The following is a 20,683-nucleotide window of genomic DNA, read 5'->3' as shown; positions in this document are numbered from 1 at the left end:
GTCTTATTTGTTCTTGCCAGTAATTGCTGGTTTGATCATTCACTCATTGCTTGCGCTCACTACAAAATTGACTAAAGTTTGTACAATCGAACTAGTGAAGAACTGCCCTGTACTACTGCAATTTACTTTGTAATTTAGCTCAACTTTGACAATCACATATGCTTGTTTGTTCTTATATGTTGAAATATTTAACCAATAGTGAAGTGATTTTTACTACATGAATTAATTAATTTTCATATAAATTAAACAGCGTTGATTTTTTTACAGATCCACGTATGTCAGTTTCGAGAGCCTTGCCCATTCGCCATTGTCTTCCCAAGCTTTTTCCTGAGTTGAATGCTCTCCCTCCAAATTATGAAGAAACAAAACATAAGGACGGTTTCACTCATACTTTGCATGTTTTCCTACCTGTTGGTCGGTGCCGCAGTCTTTGACGCCCTGGAGTCCGAGTCAGAGGCCTCCAGGAAATGGGTTCTAGAGCAACAGCAAGCGGATCTCAAGAGGAAGTACGAATTCTCTGAGGAAGATTACCAAGACATTGAGAGAGTAGTCATAAGATCCGAGCCACATCGAGCGGGAAAGCAATGGAAATTTGCCGGATCCTTCTATTTCGCCATCACTGTTATCACTACCATTGGTAAGTAACATAATTACACCCTTCACTTTCTAATTATTTTATTTAAAATAAATGGGAAAACTTTTTGTTTGTCTAAATTTCCCTTGCACATCCACTACATGATCTGCCATCATAAATGAAAAATTTAGATTTTTGGAATGGAGATTTGTCGATATTTACTGTCACAAAGGGGCTGAGGAATTACAAACCAAGGGGCTAGCTTTTCAGTACTGGTAAGTTCTGGAAAGGAATGGGTTAAGAGAGGTTGCTAGGGCAAGTGTAGCCTTTACTATCATTTGAGGAAACTGATTAAGTTATGTAACTTTGTGGATATTCATAAATATTCCACATGCTTTTTTTCATCCCAAGCCAGTGCATAATTTGAGCAGGGGGTTTCCGGTGCTTGGCTCCAGCATCTAATTCTCAACACAGGCACTTGTGATAGCTGCCACAAGGTGGAGCTGTCTAGCTAGTTTGGAGATGAGCACAACAATAGGTAATTCATTCAATATACATTCAAAATGACTATTAACTGCCACCCAAGTCATTCTTGTAGGTTTGAGGGCCTTAAATAGTCAGAATTGTCACATTTGTAGGAGTGTGATGTTTGGTAGTTGTTTTGTTACTATCGTTGGCAGCATGGCAGGGGCAATGTGTGGTGCAAGCTGCAGTGGCCTCCTGACCAGAGCCCTGGGCTTTTTTTTTTTTTTACAAAATAATCATTGCCGCAAGTGATCTCATAAATTTAGTCCAAAAAAGGTGTCTTGTAGTATACAGTGTGATTATTTTCCAAACACCATTACGTTTTCAGGCAATGAGGAGAAATAATTTCTGTATGTGAAAATATGGGAACAATTTCGGCAAATGCCCATTAGCCTGATCCCTAAGTCTGCTGCCGATTGTCGATATATGGGTATTTTGGATGATTTCTTAGCCACATTGTCATTTTAGCACACTTTCAAGATGACACAACAATATTCAGTGTTTATGAAAAATGCCCACATAAGTATCTCTTTAAATGGCAAATCTATCCAGGAGTGACACTTATTTCACATAGAAAGCTTCTACATTTGATGATAAACTCTCAATATATAGGTTTTAGTCTATGTAAATCTTTTCTGGTTTGAATCATTAGACATGCTTTCTTGTAACTGAAGGAATATGGTTTCTACTTCTGCATTACAGAATATTTGGCAAGTTCTCGCATCAGAAAGGGAGTATGTAGTAAAAAATGGCGTGAGTCTGCTTCATTGTTGGCAGAGAGAGAGACAACAATATTAATTATATTGTATTTTATGCAGGATTTATTAGACCTAAGTCTACAAGAAGTTGGTGACAGCAGACTTACTGCTGAAGTGTGTGTGTGTATATATTGTATATATGTGCATATATTGTAGCAAATCAATGTATGTATAAAACTTTAAGAATTTACATTTGTTTACAGTCTAAGTGGGCAGCCACTTAACCAAAGTGTTCCTAACGCATTCCTAAAGTGTTCCTAAAGCATTGCCATTTGTGTTTTAACACTCATCGGCACTGTTAACACTTTTACCCAGCAACATCCCAAAATAAAACTTTTCAAACACTCACCCCCAGTCACAGACCGGGGTTTAATTCATCGTTATTTATCTTGTCACGTCAACCCAGTTTCGACCCAGCCATATGTAAATCAGTCTTGGGTTTAACCCTTCATCAGCCAGGCTATCTTGAATCCAGTGACAAAGTGAGCAAGGGACCCACATCCTGGCATACTTTTAGACATTTAGGTCGCACATATCAGCATCACAAAATAAAACTTTTCAAACACTCACCCCCAGTCACAGATCTGGGTTTAATTCATCGTTATTTATCTCGTCACGACAACCCAGTTTCGACCCAGCCATATGCAAATCAGTCTTGGGTTTAACCCTTCATCAGCCAGGCTATCTTGAATCCAATGACAAAGTGAGCAAGGGACCCACGTCCTGGCATACTTTTAGCCATTTAGGGCGCACATAGCAATATCACAAAATAAAATGACGGACAGAGTGTTGAAACCTTTCACACACTTTTACCCACTCATTATTAATGAGGACACATAAGGGCTTGTTTAGGGCCTGGCGGTACGTCTACCAAGGCTGCCTCCACCCATCCTGTGGCGGACTGCCCATCACATTTAGAAATGTGGAGAAGCGTGGCTCAATGGTTAGAGCGGCAGACTCTGATGCAGAGGTCTGTCCTGGGACCAGGGTTCAATTCCCGCCTTGGCGGCACTTGGACTCAATCTACCCGGGCCTGATCATTCTCGCCTTGATGCCTAGTCTAATCATGGGTCCCACTTTGTGACTCTGGGCAATAGCTTGCTTAATCTCCACAACGGCCCCAGCTGCACTTGGATGCCTGGCGTCACCTTGGGGGTGCCCAGGAGTGGACATCTCACAGGAAAGCCAGGAAGGGTTCCACAACGGTATGAATACAGCGCTACGAGACCTCTGGGTAGAAGGCGCTATATAAATACAAACACACATTTACATTTTCAAATAACCAGAACTCTTGTTGTTGACTTCTGACAAGAGATCTCCCCCACATGGCGGAAGCACTTTCATTGAACTGGAATGCAAGCTGGAAATCTAGTCATTGTGACCCACTCAGCACTCTTTTTTGGGTATTCAGAAATAAACTCCAACGCCAAGGGTATATTTCTGAATACCTAAAAGCAATTTGCTGACACACAAGGACTTTTCTCCAAAGCAGAAACCATCCAGCAAACACAAACTGGGCTCCCAGACCGGGAGAGAAGAACGTGAATTACCAGCAAAAGAACACGAGAATAATCAAGGAGAAAAAATTACTTGCAGGTGCAAAACAAGACACAATAGGGAAGGCATATCAGCCCTCGTAATAAAGAACTGTGAAAGTCTCTAGCATGCCTGCAAAAAGGGGCTCAAAGCAAGGGAACAACAAGCATGAAAGTGAAGGACGATGACAATCATAAACAAAACATAGACGACAGCATGCAAGAGCAAAGAACATTTATTGTGATGTGGAGTGAATTCATGGTGAGTCATGAAGCAAAACGTTAAGAGGGGGTAGACTAGGATGCACGAAGAGCATACTGGGCATCCTAGCTGATTTACTAACATTATATAATAGGAATACTACTCTTTGAGAGTAGGAATGTTTAGGAGTAGAGTATAAATAAGCGCTACAGCCTAGAAAGTGTGTAACTGATAGATATGATGGCCTATCACAGAACGCAAAATCAGTTATAGTGGAGAGGGTGGCTTGATGTAGAGTAATTGAAAAGTCACTCCTGGATTTTAGGATGGGATAGCAAGAACTATGAACACAATAGTTGGAATGTTGTGCCTGCTGGTTAGTGAAGGTGGATACAGGAGAGACCCACAATAGTGGGAGAAAAAAATCTATTGTACTATTGTGAAGTAATATGGCTAGACAATGGAGAGAAGGGAGATGAATAGACTCCTAATGGAGACTTCTGCGTCAACGCTCTGAAAAGTAGGACAACCCAGCCATTAAAGAAAAAGGATATCATGGCCCACATACCGAACAGCAATGCCACTGGATGGTACAATGGCAGTCAATGGAAAAGGCTACTCCTGAGAGAGTGAGTGATATGATATTGCAGTGCTATACGATATACATGGGGACTAAAAAAGCCCTGTGCTGTGTCCCAAAGTGGGACAACTACAACAAAAAAATAGACAGGAGGAAGAAGGCTGCAGGCCAGAAGTGAGAGATAGCTATTAAACACTAAGGGGGGATGTATGACGTTACAGCGCATGCTTTTACCACGCATGCCTTTACAACGCGGTTTTTACAACGCATGCCTTTACAACGCATAGTGCTTTGGGGCGCTGGATAGTGAATAGTTTAATTTACTATTCCAACTCCAGTCCCCGTGGATAGTAGGGAAGGTGTTGGATAGTAAATTAAATCTATTCCCTATCCTAGAGCGCCCCCCAGCGCAATGTGTTGTAATGGTTTGCGTTGTAATGGTTGCGTCGTAATGGTAGTGCGTTGTAAAAGTTTTGTTGTAAAGGCTGTTTACCCTAAGGGGGACATTAGGATGGCGGGTGGACAAAGGGAATATGGGACCACCCGCCATAAGGGCGTGGGTCCCGTGGGGGCAATTAGGATGCGCCCGCCACAGTGGCAGGCGCATCCTGCATTCCTGTCATTGAGGCGGGCGGTGCACTCAGCACTGCCCACCACAATGCCAGGTAGGTATGTTGTGCACTTTCATGCACAACATGGCAGGCACCGCGCGGTGCCTGCCATGTTGTGCATGGAACTGCTGGGGGTACCATAGGTACCCCCCATGTGCATCCCCCAGAGTCCCTGGGGGCCCACAACGGGCCCCCAATGTCAAACACCTGATGCCTTTCTGTGGCGGTGAAGGCATGTCCCCGCCTGCATAGTAATATGGATGGCGTTGTCTAACAGACACCGCCACCATATTAAACCCTTTTCCGCCCGGGTGGAAAACCAGCGGACGGTCTTTCCATCTACCGCGGTCCCCCCCACCATAGTAATATGGCGGGGGAGAATTAGGTGGCCGGCGGGGTCGGATCACGGGCGGATCGCCACCGCCATGCAGGTGGTGGCGATCCACCCGTGATCCTAAAGGGCCCCTAAGGGAGCTGAAAGAGCCACACCCTACCGGACAGACAATGTTTCCATACATTTTCAGCTCCGTCAATGGGAGTATGGGCATATTCTCCACCCAGGCTGCAATACACCCTGGGTGGAGAATATACAAAGTGTGCATGAATGTATGGCCGGCCCAAGACGGCCGGTCAAACATTCATGCGCATTTACAAGGTGTCCCTACCACTCCTCCCCCTGTTCTGAGAGCAGAGCAGCCCACCCGCCGCTGCAGAGACGCAGCAGCAGGAACACATAAAATGATAACCTCGGGTTATTATCATTGAATTTTTCCTTTATTTCACTGCTTAAAAGCAGTGACGCGACGCTGCTCCGCCTTAGCCGAGGAACCCCCACTGTCATTATTACTGCTCTGAGAGACTCGGCTATGTTGACCCCACCCCGCTCTGTGATGAGGTGTCAGTAAATGGCACTCTCCCTGGGCACTTCAGGGTTTAAAACTGAAGTGCACATGTCCGAGGCTACCAATGACACTTTTCTTTGTCATGAGGGGTAGGTCAAAGCACTTTACCGAACTGGGGATGTCACACCCATAGAGCTGTAACATCTTCAGCTCAGCAAAGTTCAGTACCGGAAGCCAGGCGCCTGCCTATTTAGTGCATGTATAAACCCTGGATGACTCACCTGAACAAGAAGAGTGTCTGTCAGGCTGACCTTTGCTCCGCCTGACAGACACACTTCACAACGGGGAAAAGGTAGAAGGGTGGGGCCCCTCGGCTTAGAGGATGGGCTGTTGCTGGAAAGAACAGAGAGTGAGCCGGGACCTCAGAGCATTGTGCCAGAAGACACTTTACAATTCTCTTGTTCAGCAATCTGCAGACTGCTTGGTAATAAAACCACAATGCATTTTTAGCATTTGCTATTGTATCTCAATATTCACTACCCCTGACAGTTAATCAAAATGCACTAACATTGAGCCATGTACCTGCAGTTTGCAATTAAATACTGATATTTTATGCAATAAAGCAAACTTTTTACCCAGCTTTGTTTTAATGTACTGCTTGCTTGGTGTTTGTTTGCTTATATCAGCCATTATTTGCATTTAATCTGATTCAGTATTAGTTGTAGTGAAAAAAGAAATAGGAATAAATGTGTAAAGTTTAAGTTTGTCCTCCATGAATGTGTCTGCCCTTCACATTAGCTCCATATGTGCGTTTTGTGTCATTTTGTTTGAATATTCATGTATGTGCCATGCAATGTTAACGGCCAATTCTGCTCTATAAAATTGCCAAACAATAACTGGTCTACCCTTTATCTCATTAAAACTGTGGCCATTATATGTCATCTTGTAATTTATGGCCTTCACGGGAGTTTATCCAAACTCTTAATTCTATATAAAAAAAAATGCTTGCTTGCATTTTCGATTCCCAGTTATTACAATTCCATCCATCAGGCTGCTGAAGTGTTTATTGTAGTTTTTACTATATAAGACTTTGAAACACCTCTTTATGGAATTTGACTTCAGTGGTACCTTACCTTATTTTGTGCAACCTTGATTATTACATCAGTTTTAGCTTTAGTTTCTGTACAGACCTCCAGCAGCCTCTGCAGTGCTTCAGAGCACAAGGTAGGAGATGGAATTGACAGTAGGGTTAAGGCAGTCACAAAGGTACTGAAAAGGTATAAGTTAAGTACGGGTTTCTCTGTAGAAAGTTTATTTTCAGACATTTAGCGCTCTTTCCAGAGTCATAGCCTGCTGAAGTACCTCTGCTTCCCCACTTCGCTCCTACGCAAGTACCCACAGAGTGTAACTTTACCTGCCTTAAGGAAGGAACCTCGCTGTGTCTTAGCGCTCCGCCTGCATTATAGCGCTGCTGTTGATCGCCTGGCATCTAGAGTGTTGTAGCGCTGCTGCATTGGTGTGTCTTGGCGCTCCGCCTGCATTATAGCGCTGCTGGTGATCGCCTGTCATCTAGATTATTGTAGCGCTGCTGTCGCTGTTGTCTGCCTGATCTCACCGGTGCCTTTGTTGGTCAGATCGCGCAATTCGACTTCTGTGCCCCATTCTGATTAGATATCGGCTGAGGCCATTTTGGGATCGCTGTTGTTGTTGTTGTTTGCTTCCTGTGCCTTCCCCGACCAGTCCCCGCCCAGCTCCCGCCTCCCTGCTGACCACCCATCGCCCCTCCCCCCTCTCCATCCACTTATGACAGTTGTAGATTCGCGCAGCGTCCACGCGCAGCGACCGCGCCCAATCCGCGCCGAAGGTGCGCCAAAGGTAAGCCCGTCTACGCCCGTCCGCGCCTGGACCGCGCCCAGCGCCAGACCCCCTGCCCCTCGCACTGCCCAGCCCTCCCGCATTACCTACGATGCCACCACCCTCCTAGCCCTCAACCCCGGCCGTTCCCCCAACTGCGTCCAAGCCGCTCCTGGACACACCCATGGTCCATTCTCATGCTACTCCTGCAAATTCATCGGTACCATCACCAACTCCGCTACGATCACACCTCAGATTCCCGACACCAACCACCTACAATGCATCCTGCTCAACACCCGATCGGTCCACAGGCACGCCATTGACCTATGGAATCTACTAGACACCATCTCTCCAGACGTCGCCTTCCTAACAGAAACATGGATGAACGCTTCCTCCGCCCCAGACATCACCATTGCCATCCCTGAAGAATATAAGATCACACGCAAGGACCGTACCGGCCACACAGGAGGAGGAATCGCTATCGTCCATAAAAAATCTATCCACATCTCAACCAGCTCTGACGTCAATCTCGCCAACACTGAACACCTTCACTTCCAGATCCACATCGACCCCAAGACCACTCTCAGAGGCACCCTCCTCTACAGACCACCAGGACCCCGCGCAAAATTCAGTGAAGACATCACGGACTTCATCACTCCACACGCGCTCCCCTCCAAAGATTACATCCTTCTGGGAGACCTCAACTTTCACCTTGAAAAGAACAACGACCGCAACACCACCACCCTCTTGGACAACCTCGCCAACCTCGGACTTAAACAACTGGTCACTTCCCCCACCCACATCGCAGGTCACACACTCGACCCTATCTTCACCTCCAGCAACCATGTCTCCTTCAGCCACACTACGGATCTCCTCTGGACTGACCACAGCTGCGTTCACTTCACCTACAACAAGCCGAAACCCATCAACCACCCTCAACCATCTCTGCAAAGAAACTGGAACAAAATCACCATCGACCAGATCTCCTCATCGCTCCTTCTAAACACCCCAGCCCACTCTTCTAACCCAGACCAAGCCGCCACCAACTTCACCCTATGGTTATCCAACAGCGCCGACATCCTAGCACCACTGAAAAAACGTCAAAGCAAACCTGGCAGCAAGAAGGCCTCATGGTTCAACGATGATCTTAAGAAGTCCAAGAAACTCTGCCGCTCCCTTGAAAAGGCCTGGAAAAAAGACCCAACCACTAGCACCAAGGACGCCTTCAAAAACGCCACCCGCACACACCACCAACTAATCCGAAAGGCCAAGAAATCAGCATTCAAGGATCGACTAGACAACAACGCTCACAACAGCAAGGAACTTTTCAACATCGTCAAGGAATTTACCAATCCCTCAGCCAACTCCAACGACATCACCCCCTCTCAAGCCCTCTGCGACTCCCTGGCTTTATTCTTCCACAACAAAATTGCAGACATCCACAACAGCTTCGACAACCAACCCGGAGACCAACCCACCCAACCATATGCTGAACATTCTCCCCCCTTGAACACCCTTAACGACTGGAACCCAATCTCCACTGAGGACACCATCCGTCTGATGAACTCCATCCACTCAGGATCCCCCACAGACCCATGTCCTCACCACATCTTCAACAAAGCAGACTCCGTCATAGCACCGCACCTCCGAGACGTCATCAACTGCTCCTTCAACTCCGCCACCTTCCCGGAAAGCTGGAAACACGCTGAACTCACCGCCCTTCTGAAAAAACCCACAGCGGACCCCACCGAACTCAAAAATTACCGCCCCATCTCGCTCCTTCCTTTCCCGGCCAAAGTCATCGAGAAAGCTGTTAACAACCAGCTAGCCGCCTTCCTCGAAGCCAACAAATCCCTCGACTCCTCACAGTCTGGCTTCCGAGCAAAACACAGCACTGAGACCGCCCTCATCGCAGCAACAGACGACATTCGAACTCTACTGGACAATGGAGACACAGTCGCCCTCATCCTCCTCGACCTCTCTGCAGCCTTCGACACAGTCTGCCACAGCACCCTTTTACAACGCCTCAGAAACATCGGAATACAAGGAAAAGCACTTGAATGGATCACCTTGTTCCTCACCGGAAGAACCCAGAGAGTCCGCCTTCCACCATTCAAGTCCGAGGCCACTGAAGTCATCTGTGGCGTACCACAAGGATCCTCACTCAGTCCCACCCTCTTCAACGTATACATGAGCCCCCTCGCGGCCATCGCCCGCCAACACAACCTCAACATCATCTCTTACGCGGATGACACTCAACTGATCCTTTCTCTCACCAATGACCCCAGCACCGCCAAAACTAACCTACACGAAGGAATGAAAGAAGTTGCCGAATGGATGAAACACAGCCGTCTGAAACTGAACTCAGATAAAACAGAAGTCCTCATCTTAGGTACATCCCCCTCTGCATGGGACGACTCTTGGTGGCCGGAAGCCCTTGGAAAAGCACCCATTCCGACAGACCACGCACGGAACCTAGGCGTTATCCTGGATTCTTCACTTTCAATGAACAGACAAGTCAGCGCCGTCTCCTCATCCTGCTTCAACATTCTTCGCATGCTCAAAAAAACATTTCGCTGGATCCCCACCGAAACAAGAAAAACAGTCACCCATGCTCTGGTCACGAGCCGACTGGACTACGGAAACACCCTCTACGCAGGTACTACCGCTAAACTCCAGAAAAAACTCCAACGAATACAAAACGCCTCAGCCAGGCTCATATTAGACATCCCGCGTAACGAACACATCTCTGGTCACCTGAAAAACCTCCACTGGCTACCCGTCAATAAGAGGATCACTTTCCGACTTCTAACCCACGCACACAAATCACTCTACGATATCGGACCAGAATGCCTCAACTCACGACTGTCCTTCTACACCCCCTCCCGCCAACTACGTTCTTCCAGCCAAGCCCTCGCCACTGTACCTCGCATCAACAAGACCACCATGGGTGGTAGATCCTTCTCATACCTGGCAGCTAAAACATGGAACTCACTCCCCACTTACCTTCGCCTTACCCAGAACCACCTAGCATTCAGAAAGCAACTTAAAACGTGGATATTTGACAAGTAATCCTCCTCCCCTCCCTAAGCGCCTTGAGACCCTCTGGGTATGTAGTGCGCTATATAAATTCTTTGACTTGACTTGACTTGACTTGACTTGACCTGACCTGATCTCTTAGCAAAACAAGTCTATCATCAGTGCAAAGCTATCCTGTCCTGGAGCCAGCTGTTGCCTTTATTTAGGCCTACATGTATCTACTCTGGGGCTGCAAATCCAGAATGATGCTGCCCAGTTTTCACTGAGACCTGCCAATTCTTTGGCTCCTATTGTCAAGAATTGCTCATTTGTAAGGAACTATGCAGTGTGCACCAAATACATTTTCAGTGTCCATCTCTCACCTCTCTCATACTCTTCTTGATCTGTCAATTCATCAATGCATAGAGATCTGAGCTCCAATCCTCAAACTACTTGTTGGTTTTATGTGTCTCTGAAAACAAGAGGCGGGCCTTTCAAATACCTTATTTATTTAACTAAATGAAGATTATGTTGGAATTATAAAGGCTTGAAAAATTGAATTTTCAATTTTTAAGCCTAAATCCTATTTGAAATTACGGCTTCTCATTGTTGTTTTCTGACAGACTTCAATGCCAAGACTCTACACTCATAGAACACATGCGATAAGTATTTTAACATAACAAACCCGTTATTCCAAGGTCAAACAACTTGCAGCCCAGTTACCTGCAGTTTATGCACAGGCAAGGGTCTGAACAATCATGGATGCTTGCTACCCCTCTTTTGCCTCTGTTTAAAATGTTTCACAAACTATAAATTCCCCCTATTCAGTGGCCCTTTATCCATTTCTTCGTCTACGTGTTCAAAGATTTGAGGTGGGTTTGACATTTTTCTCAGGCAGGGTCAGCTGTAACAAAGTTTGGAGACCACTGCTATAAGCTCCCCTTTGCAGTCCCATGTGCCAACAATAGCTGTGAGGAAGCATGGCATGCAAATTGCATTTAGAGGTGTCTACTCTATGAGGGATGTTCATGGCAAATAATTAGTTCACATTTGACTGTGCTATATTGCATGAAATGTAATAGAATACAAACACTACTCCTAATGATGCAGAGTGCAACAAACTGAAGCCCTAGTCTAAATGCTTCCTGTCTGATTCACAAACTGCACTATTAGTAGGTTTTGTAGTACTACTGTAGTACTACAAAACCTATTACACAGTGATATTCACTAACTGGACGTTTGAAGAAACATACACTTGTGTACCAAGTCATTACTTCCATTATTTTCTACGTGTCGATGGGAAAATATTGCACTATGAGCAGTTGGCCACGTGTAGTGCTGGACTTACAACAATATGTAAGCTTGCTACAAAAGTGTAAGTTACTAGAAAAATGCAGTTTGTGAATACTAAAAATGAATAAACATACTTAACCCCTCCCCTGCTGGTGACGAACCCCAGTCGTCACGCCCCGCGGTGGGCGTGTGCTGATGACGGCTGGGGTTCGTCACGGCCCCGCCCTGTTCTTTTGTTTATCGCACAGTGGTAAAATCGCGGCCGCAGCGAAGGGGTTAAAAAGTGAACATTAAAAACAGCAAGGTGACTAGGTCACAAAATTGCACAAAATCATGTGTGCCTAATTGATGCGAAAGCAGAAATCTTGAGGGTGCTCCAAGAAGAAAAACTGGCCACCACACTCTCTAAATAAGGAGATACCGCCTCCAACAATAGTTTCTGAAGTTCCTCTGAGCACCACAGAGTAAAATGTATAATATATCCCAAAGTCCAGCATACACAATAGTTCTTTATTGTTTGTCTTCACATGCGTCCAGCAATCTTGACAAGTCTCGTAGCCATACTTATTGACAACATGTGTTTCGTCGATATGGTATGTCCCGTAAACATGATTTACCACAATTACATTTCCCTTGCAGGCAATTAAAACGCAGTTGTTACATCATCGGTGTTGTAACAACGCATACCATTACTCCGCAAGTTGGAACAAACACTTGTGGAGGGCTCAGAATGTGTTGAATTTAAAATCCAACACCTTCCCTACTGTTGCACATACTGGAGTTGGAATAGTAAATGATACTATTCCAACATTCAGCGCCCCACCTAGAGCGAGTCGTTGTTATGACTTGTGAGGTAATGGTATGCATTGTTACAACGTGGTAGTTGTAACGACCATGTTGTAATTGCCTGCGGGAAAAAAGCATACTTTTTAAGGACGCATATTCGGTATGTCCACCTCTGACTTCGTCAGGGCTACAAGTAAACAAAATATGACCATATATGAACACATCAGCTATCTGAAATGTAATAGTCCATAACCATTACTCTGGTGCTCGAACTGGAAAAGAGTTCCACATTTTTGGGGCAGATCCGGCGAAGCCTAGCTTATAGGTTTTCTTTTAGTTGAATTTGTGAGTCTTCAGCAGTAGAGAGCTTGTGCTTCAATAAGGTCCAATCCCACCAGATAAAGCCAATTTATGGGCCAGGTAGGGTGGAGTGTTATGGTGAAGAGCTTCATGTGTGCTGCAAGCACTTTTGAGATGGATCCCTACCCCATAAGATAGCCACTTCAGTGTTTGCAGGACAGGGGTGATATGATCACTTTTTTCGAGCCTGATCAGAGCAGCCGCTTTCAAGTTAGCCTTTAAAGGCGCCAGTTTTATTTTTGTTAGGGCCATGAGGGTAGCACTACCATAGTCTAGTTTGGAGACAAGTGTGTGAACTGCTGTCTTGAGATCTGTAGTGGGAATGAAAGGGTTTAGTTTCCTTAGTGCATCATGTTGATGATTGGCCCCTCTTGTGGAGGCACTGATGTGGTTCTGCATGGAGAAGTTATTGTGTAAGATTATTCCTAGAGAATTTTCTAATTCAATGATGTGTGTGGTGTAGTTCAAGGCTGTAAGATGGTAGAGTCATTATTTGATGTAAGAGGTGGTATTGGGTGGATAGATTAGGAGGAATTCACTTTTGAATATGTTAAGTTTGAGGTGGTTATGAGCCAGCCAATGTTGTGTTTTGTCAAAGAGTTATTGAGGATGATGATGTCTTCTGGTGAGGCAATTTTGAAGCAAAGTTGCACATCATTAGCATACATGTAGTGGGAGATGTTATAGAGTTTGAGAATTTCAGTCAGGGGTTCCATGTACAGGCTGAACAGGGTGAGGAAAAGAGTTGAGCCTTGAGGAATTCCGATCGTGACTAGTGCCTGGTTGAATAGGGTGTGGTTGATTAAGAAATCTGTTATGTAGGAATGAGAGCCATTTTACCACAGTACCACAGAGATGCATTCACAAAACCAAGAGATTTATAAGAACCTCATGTTTAACTGTGTCAAACGCAGCTGATAGATCAAGTAGGATTAATAAGAAAGATTCATTCTGATTGAGTAAAAGTAGAGAGTCGTCGACAGTGTTGACGAGGGCAGTTTCAGTACTGTGATCTGGCCTGAAACCAGATTGGCATTCTTCAAGGAGCTGGAATTGCTCAATGTGACTGCAAAGTTGTTGATGCAAAAGTTTTTCCAAGATCTTGGCCAAAGTTGTGATGTTGGAGAAATGGTAGTAGTTTTTAGGATCAGACTGGCCTGAGGCTGCAGCTGACCCAGTTGGCTGCAGAGGAGAGAAAAGCTGAGGCTGAGAGATCCTTGGCAGAGAAAAGGATCTTTCTGGCTCATGAACTGAGTCTCAAGGAGCTGGACTTGAAGGCTAAACAGGAGGGAGAGTCTAGCAGAGATGGAGGCAGCAAAACTACTGTGTCCAGTGTTGAAGAAAAACATCACATACCCAGAGACTTGGAGCCTGACTTCAAGGAAGGGGATGACTTAGACAGATGGTTTCAAGCATTTGAGGTAGCTCTAGAAGTGCACTTTAGCTATGGCAGCAATTGGCTTCAACAGGATTATCTCTATTTTGAAGCGGCCATGACCTTGAAACGACCCCAGCTAGAAGGAAGTAGCTCAGTGGTGAGGGACTGGCTGTGCCAAACTGAAAATGAGGCTTTAGATTTTGCAGGGAGTCAGCAACCACCCCGTAGATACAAAAGAAAAGATCTAGGGTTACGCTGGTCTTGCTTTGGAGGGTCAGTGAAGGATGGGGTGCAAGAATTTCGTCGGGGGTCTTGGTCAAGAGGATAATGACCAGTGAGCATTGGAATCAATACTGTCCAAGAAGTATGTGCACTTTGCAGCATGGCAACACTGTAAAAAGCAACATAAGTCTGAAGGAGGTAGGGAATGATGGGCCTTCCTGTTCAAGTGGTCGTTGGCATCAATATGTGGGACTCCAGTATTGATTAGGGATCCCTAGGAGCACGGTCATCAAATGGTGTGGTTGTTGCAGAGAAAATGTCCCAGATCAGGTAATATTCCGAATCCATCTACATTTGAGATGGTTTTGAAGTGATAGTAGTCGGGTTGCAAAAGCAACAGGGCACAGATGGCAGGCTTAACCAGGATTTAAACCAAAAAAGTGATTCCGAGCCTGGGAGCCTCTTCATGGCACGACCTTGCAGGGGCCATCTACCTTGCACTGCACGCCCCTCCCCCCCAGACTATGTGCTGCTACATTCTTCTGGACCTTATACTTTTCTCCAACCACTGTACCGTGCTCTGCTCCTTATTCTCCTATGATCCCGCACTTGTTCCTGGACGGTGCTCTTTTGACTCAACTTGTTGCTTTGCTTCTTCCCTCCCCATCATCGACAATATGTTTTTTTTTTTTTTTTTTTTTTTTTAATCCTCATATTGCGGGTTATGCAGAAAGAAAGGTGATTGGGGGTCCGACAGTATCCGAGCGGTTGTGCCTCCAAAACTGCCCCTAATCGCCTATCGAGGAGTACAAGGGGAGTGTCTTATTCTCGTTCTAGTCAGGTTCCTTCCGCACAACTTTATCTTGCTCAATAATTCCTTTTTCTGGAGATTTCTGACCCTTAGGGAGTTTGACAGACTTCAAGTCATGCCAGGAATTATTGTTCCGCTTAATCATTGGAATCAAAAGAAAAAAAGAAAAAAAAGAAAAGAAAAAGAAAAAAGAATCAAGAAGCCTCCGACAAGGAGATATTCTAGTTTATCATCTAGAAATGATATAGTTTTCCAAGATCTCCCAATATTTCATATTTTTAAGTTGTTTCCCTTTTCTATCCAGTCTACTGGTTCTTATTACAGCATTTAACCAATTCTCATGGGTTGGTGGTGCTGGTTTTATCCAGTTAATACATATCTCTCTACGTGCTAATAGGATCATAACAAACAGTAAGTTTTCTTGGTGTTGGGGGGCGCTAGAGGGCGCACTGCAGAATGGCCGCACTGCCGTGAGGCTCCTGCTGCCCGGAGCTATTATCCGTTTATTGATCCTGCTGACCATCACTGCGCCCTGATCTGACCCCGGATCTTTGCTGATATACCTGCTGGGCACCCACGGTCCAACTCCTGTGCTGATCGGTGCTTGCTAGCCGAAGTTACGAGGACTCCAAGTTTTCCCCGACTTGCGCTCTGGAGGTCGGCTGCTTCATAGCCCAGCGTCACTTTTTACTCTAGCCCGAGGCTTCGCACGTGGGGTGGAGGCCCGAGCCCCCCTCCCTCCTCCGGACCAGATTGCCGACTAAGCGCGCGGCGGAGCGCTCCCTCGGAACGAGTCTGGGTGACGGTCTCCACTTCTGGCTGTACCGGAGCTGTGACATAGCGGAGGCGTCGCGGCCTGTCGATTGGGCGCGAAGGAGGCGAGCCCTTGGCCTGAGAGGAGCGGCGGCCATTGTTTCGTCGGGAGTGGCGGGGTATCCATGCCTGCTCGTGCCCCCGACTGCGGTGAGTGGTCGAGCGTTGGAAACAGCCTACGATTTGGCCTTTTTCGATTTGTTTGCCCCCTCAAGCTGGTAGCTGTTTGTCATGGGGAAACCGGACACTAAGCAGTCCAAATTATCCTTTGACTCGGGGGCGGCCAGGAGGGGTACGCGCCTGGTGCAGGAGGCCGGGAGTTCACGGTCTCCCCCCCCCCGCCTGTCGCGGACACGGAGCCGCGGCCGCAGGCCCCGGACTTTCAGCAGATGATGCAGGAGATGAGGCAAGGATTTGCCACTATAGTGGACAAAGTGGACAAACTGTTGTCGCGCATGGATGCGGTGGTGCAGAAACTGGATGTGCATGAAGAACGCCTAACATCGGCGGAACAGCGCATCTCTGATCACGACGATACTGCTGCCACCCATACCACCCAGTTGGCGAGAATGGACAATATATTGCGGGTGATTGCCGCTAAGAATGAGGAGTTGGAGGCGAGGAGTCGGCGCAACAACGTACGTATAGTAGGTGTGCCGGAGACGACGAATGTTGGGAAAATGGAGACATATGTGGAGAGACTCCTTGTCGGAGCCATTGGTACGGAGGCCTTCTCGTCGCAGTTCATCGTTGAGAGGGCGCACCGCTCGCTTGGGCCTAGGCCGGCCTCTGGGGCTGCGCCGCGCCCTATAATTGCACGGCTGCTGAATTACCGCGACCGGGACGCTGCCCTCAGAGCGGCCCGCACTAATCGTACCCTGTCCTTTGATGGGGTTAACTTTACCGTGTACCCGGATTTCACGCCGATGGTGCAGGACCAGCGTCGTAAATTCCTAGGGGTAAAGAAGAAGCTTCGAGACCTTCAAGTGGATTACGCTTTGCTTTATCCTGCTAAGCTGAGAGTGGCCCACCAGGCAAAGCAACACTTTTTCACTAACCCGCAGCATGCTGAAGACTTTGTTAAGCGTCTCAAGCGAGAACGATCTGCTGCGGACCGGGGTGATGACCGGGACCCCGGCGGCGATCAGTCGGCGGCTGAGGAGGAGGTCGCTTGAATGGGGTGATTTTACATTCATGAGACGGTGGTGGCGCCGGCTACTGCTGTGGCCTCGGCGCTGCCTTACCTAGTACTGTGGAGGATACTCATTTTGGATTGCTGCTTTGTGTTTGAATATCGGTCTTTGGGGACAGCATGGGGACGATGGTTGGCGCCTTTTTTTGTGCTCCGGGCACCCACCCCCGCACTGCGCCTGGGCCGTGTGAGACTCGTTGGCTCAGAGACTGGCGTGGTGTGTGGGAGTGGTGCTGTGCACCTCTAGTGGGTACCCCATAGGGTGTCCCCCACTATTGCCTTTGTTTGGGATTCTAGTCCTTTGTTGGTTGACTGGATGGATGTTTGGGGTGAGAGGGGGGTGGGTGTTTGTGTGTCCTGATAGTTGGGGATTCATCAGGTGGGAGGTGGGGGAGGGGACTATTTGGTTGGCACGAGGTCGGCCCGGTCCTTTTGATTGTGGTGCTTTTTGCTTTTGCTGTGTGCTTGCGCGGATACGGCCGCATTTCTGCTGTACTGGCTGGTCCTTTGACCTGCTGGACCTTATTGGTTCTATGACCTTTGCCTCCGTGATCCCTAGACCGGAGTGTCATGGCCGCTATCTCCGTTTGCTGGATGGACGTGAGCGTGCTACGTGGGGAACGCGCATGCGTGTTGAGGACCGGGAGAGATGTGTATACTGCGCATTGAGTGTTGCACTTCTTGCGTGCCTGTTGCACGTATGGTGCTGTTTGGGAATGGGCGGTGGGTTTCTAGTTGTTTGGCTTGGAGATGGCTGGGATGATTGTGGAGTGTATGTAGTGAGGCGGTTGTGGGGTGGGCGGGTGAATTGTTGTTGTTTGACACTGACAGTCTGTTACACTGCCCCGCATCACTGGGTCCTATGGTGCCCGGATCATGGCTGATGTCGACTGACACTATAGACAAGATATCGATATTGTCCTGGAATGTACGGGGTCTTAATGATGCCAGAAAATGTCGAAATGTGCTACAGTATTTGGATAGGCATGCTATTCATGTGGCCCTCCTGCAGGAGACGCATCTGCGACGTGGGCCTGCTCCTAGGTTTGGTGGGCGGTGGGCTGCGGTTAGGGTATTTGCATCGCACTCCTCGTATGCTCGTGGGGCTGTTATTCTTGTTAAAAGATCACTCGCCTTTCAAGTACTGGGGTCGGTGGAGGATCCTGAGGGGCGCTATGTGCTGTTATGGGGGCGGCTTGGGCAAGTCACTATGCTGTTTGTCAATTGCTATGCTCCTAATGTTGATACACCAGCTTTCTTCCTTACCCTATGGGGCCATGTTCTTGCTGTCGATGCCTCCCATATTGTGTGGGGGGGTGATTTCAATCTTGCATTTCAAGCTCTGATGGATAGGTCGGAAGGATGCCCTCAGTACAATGTGCAAGCTAGGGATGTATTGCGGGGCATTGTTGAAGAAGCTGGACTGATTGACTGTTGGAGGTATGCTCATCCTGCCACTAGGGAGGGCACGCATTACACTGCGCATGCACGCTCATGGGCGAGGCTTGACTATGTCTTTCTCTCCAGGGGACTGGTAGCCGGTCTGCGGGAACGGTACATTTGGCTCGGACATACGCGGATCACTGTCCGGTGAGGGTTGTGCTGTCTGTGCCCGGGCTGCACAGGCCGCGCCCACCTTGGCGCCTTTTCCCGACTGCCCTGCTTGACCCCGTGTTTAAAGCGGAGCTTGGCGAGGAGGTGGAAGCGTTCTTCCCGAGGAACAAAGGATCTGTGGATAGCGTCGAGGTGATATGGGAGGCTTTTAAGGTTACGATCCGGGGTGTCACTATATCCAAGAGTTGTGGGATGCTTAAATTGATAGTTCGAACTCTCGAGGGCTTGGAGGGGGATTTACGAGACTTGGAGCGCAGATTGCAGGCTGGTTCTGATCCCGATCTACTGGGCCAGTTCCGCACCAAGCTCTCCGAATATGAGGAAGAGGCTGCCAGGGAGGCTAAACATAGGGGGAAGTACTGGACGGCGAGGAGATACTGTGAAGGAGAGAGGCCGGGGAAGGTCCTTGCTGCGCTTACTAGGCATCAAAGGTATGGTTCGGACGTGCTGGAGTTGGTTTTGCCGGATGGCACTCGCTGTCGGGACACTGCGGAGATTCAGCGTACATTTATTCACCATTACACCCAACTGTACACAACACAGCAGTCAGGGGAGACACGATATGGCGGATTCTTGGATGATTTGGCGCTCTGTTGGTTGTCGGACGATCATCGGGCGTTCTTGGGTAGACCTCTTGAGGTAGAGGAGATCAGGGGTGCCATCATGTCTTTGAATAACGGGAAGGCCACAGGGTTGGACGGCCTTCCTGCTGAATTCTATAAATGTTATGTGGATATTATGGCCCCCGTTCTCCGCGAGGTTTTTGAGGAATCCCTGGAGGAGGGACGGCTGCCGGGCTCCATGAGAGAGGTTGCTATTACCTCGTTACTCAAGCCGGGTAAGGATCCCCTGGACGTGGGCTCCTGTAGGCCCCTCTCATTACTTAATTGTGATGTCAAGATACTTGCAAAGGTTTTGGTGGTCAGATTGTCTGAGCTCATGCCTGTTATTGTCTTGCCGGACCAGTCGGGGTTTGTGCCTGGCCGCGCCACTTCCCACAATCTTCGGACTTTGTTTTCCCTTATCCCGACTATTGCTCCTGAGCTTCCGGTCGCCGCCATCTTCCTAGACGCTACTAAGGCGTTTGATTCGGTGGAGTGGGGTTACCTTATTGATGTCCTCTGCCGGATGGGGTTTCCTCGGATCTTTATATCCTGGATCAAGCTCCTGTATACCGACCCGGTGGCAAGAGTGGTGGTAAATGGTGTGCTTTCCCCCCAATTTCCTCTTACTAGAGGAACCCGACAGGGATGTCCCCTTTCGCCCCTCCTATTTGCCATCGCCATAGAGCCCTTGGCTTGCAGGATTCGCCAGAGACACCAGCAGAGCGCGTTCAATTGTTTTCAACGCCAGATCGGGATCTCTTTATATGCGGATGATGTCACGCTCTATGTTAAAGATCCACAGAACAACCTTAATGCGCTCTTGCGTGAGCTGGTGGCTTTCGGGGGTGTCTCCGGGATACACATTAACTGGCAGAAGTCCCAACTCTTCCCGCTCACCGCCTCGGTTCATAGATTTTCTCTTGATTTCCCTTTGGAGTGGTGTGATTCGGAGCTGCGGTACCTCGGCATTGTTGTGTCATTGGACAGGGAAGAGACTGTCAGACTTAACTACGGCGTGGCTATTACTAAACTGGCGGATGACGTCACTAGATGGCGGTCGTTGCCTCTTTCCATGGCTGGTCGGGCGTCCCTTATCAAAATGGTGGTCCT

The 20,683-nt window shown here is 47.7% G+C and overlaps 1 protein-coding gene across 1 annotated transcript in view; it reads left to right on the top strand.

The window, feature by feature from the left end:
- The first annotated feature begins 303 nt into the window (after window positions 1-303).
- Window positions 304-20,683, top strand: part of LOC147706112 (potassium channel subfamily K member 9-like) — a 139,141-nt gene continuing 118,761 nt past the window's right edge. Inside the window, exon 1 of the mRNA XM_086929036.1 lies at window positions 304-637. Within this exon, the coding sequence (XP_086785162.1) occupies window positions 337-637 (301 nt within the window). The 5' untranslated portion in view covers window positions 304-336. The remainder of the gene's footprint in view (window positions 638-20,683) is intronic.

The sequence above is a fragment of the Lissotriton vulgaris genome, chromosome 7, assembly GCF_964263255.1.
Source record: "Lissotriton vulgaris chromosome 7, aLisVul1.2, whole genome shotgun sequence".
In the NCBI taxonomy this organism is placed as follows: domain Eukaryota; kingdom Metazoa; phylum Chordata; class Amphibia; order Caudata; family Salamandridae; genus Lissotriton; species Lissotriton vulgaris.
Note: the sequence above shows the minus strand (reverse complement) of the source record. Positions and strands in the feature narration are given on the sequence as shown.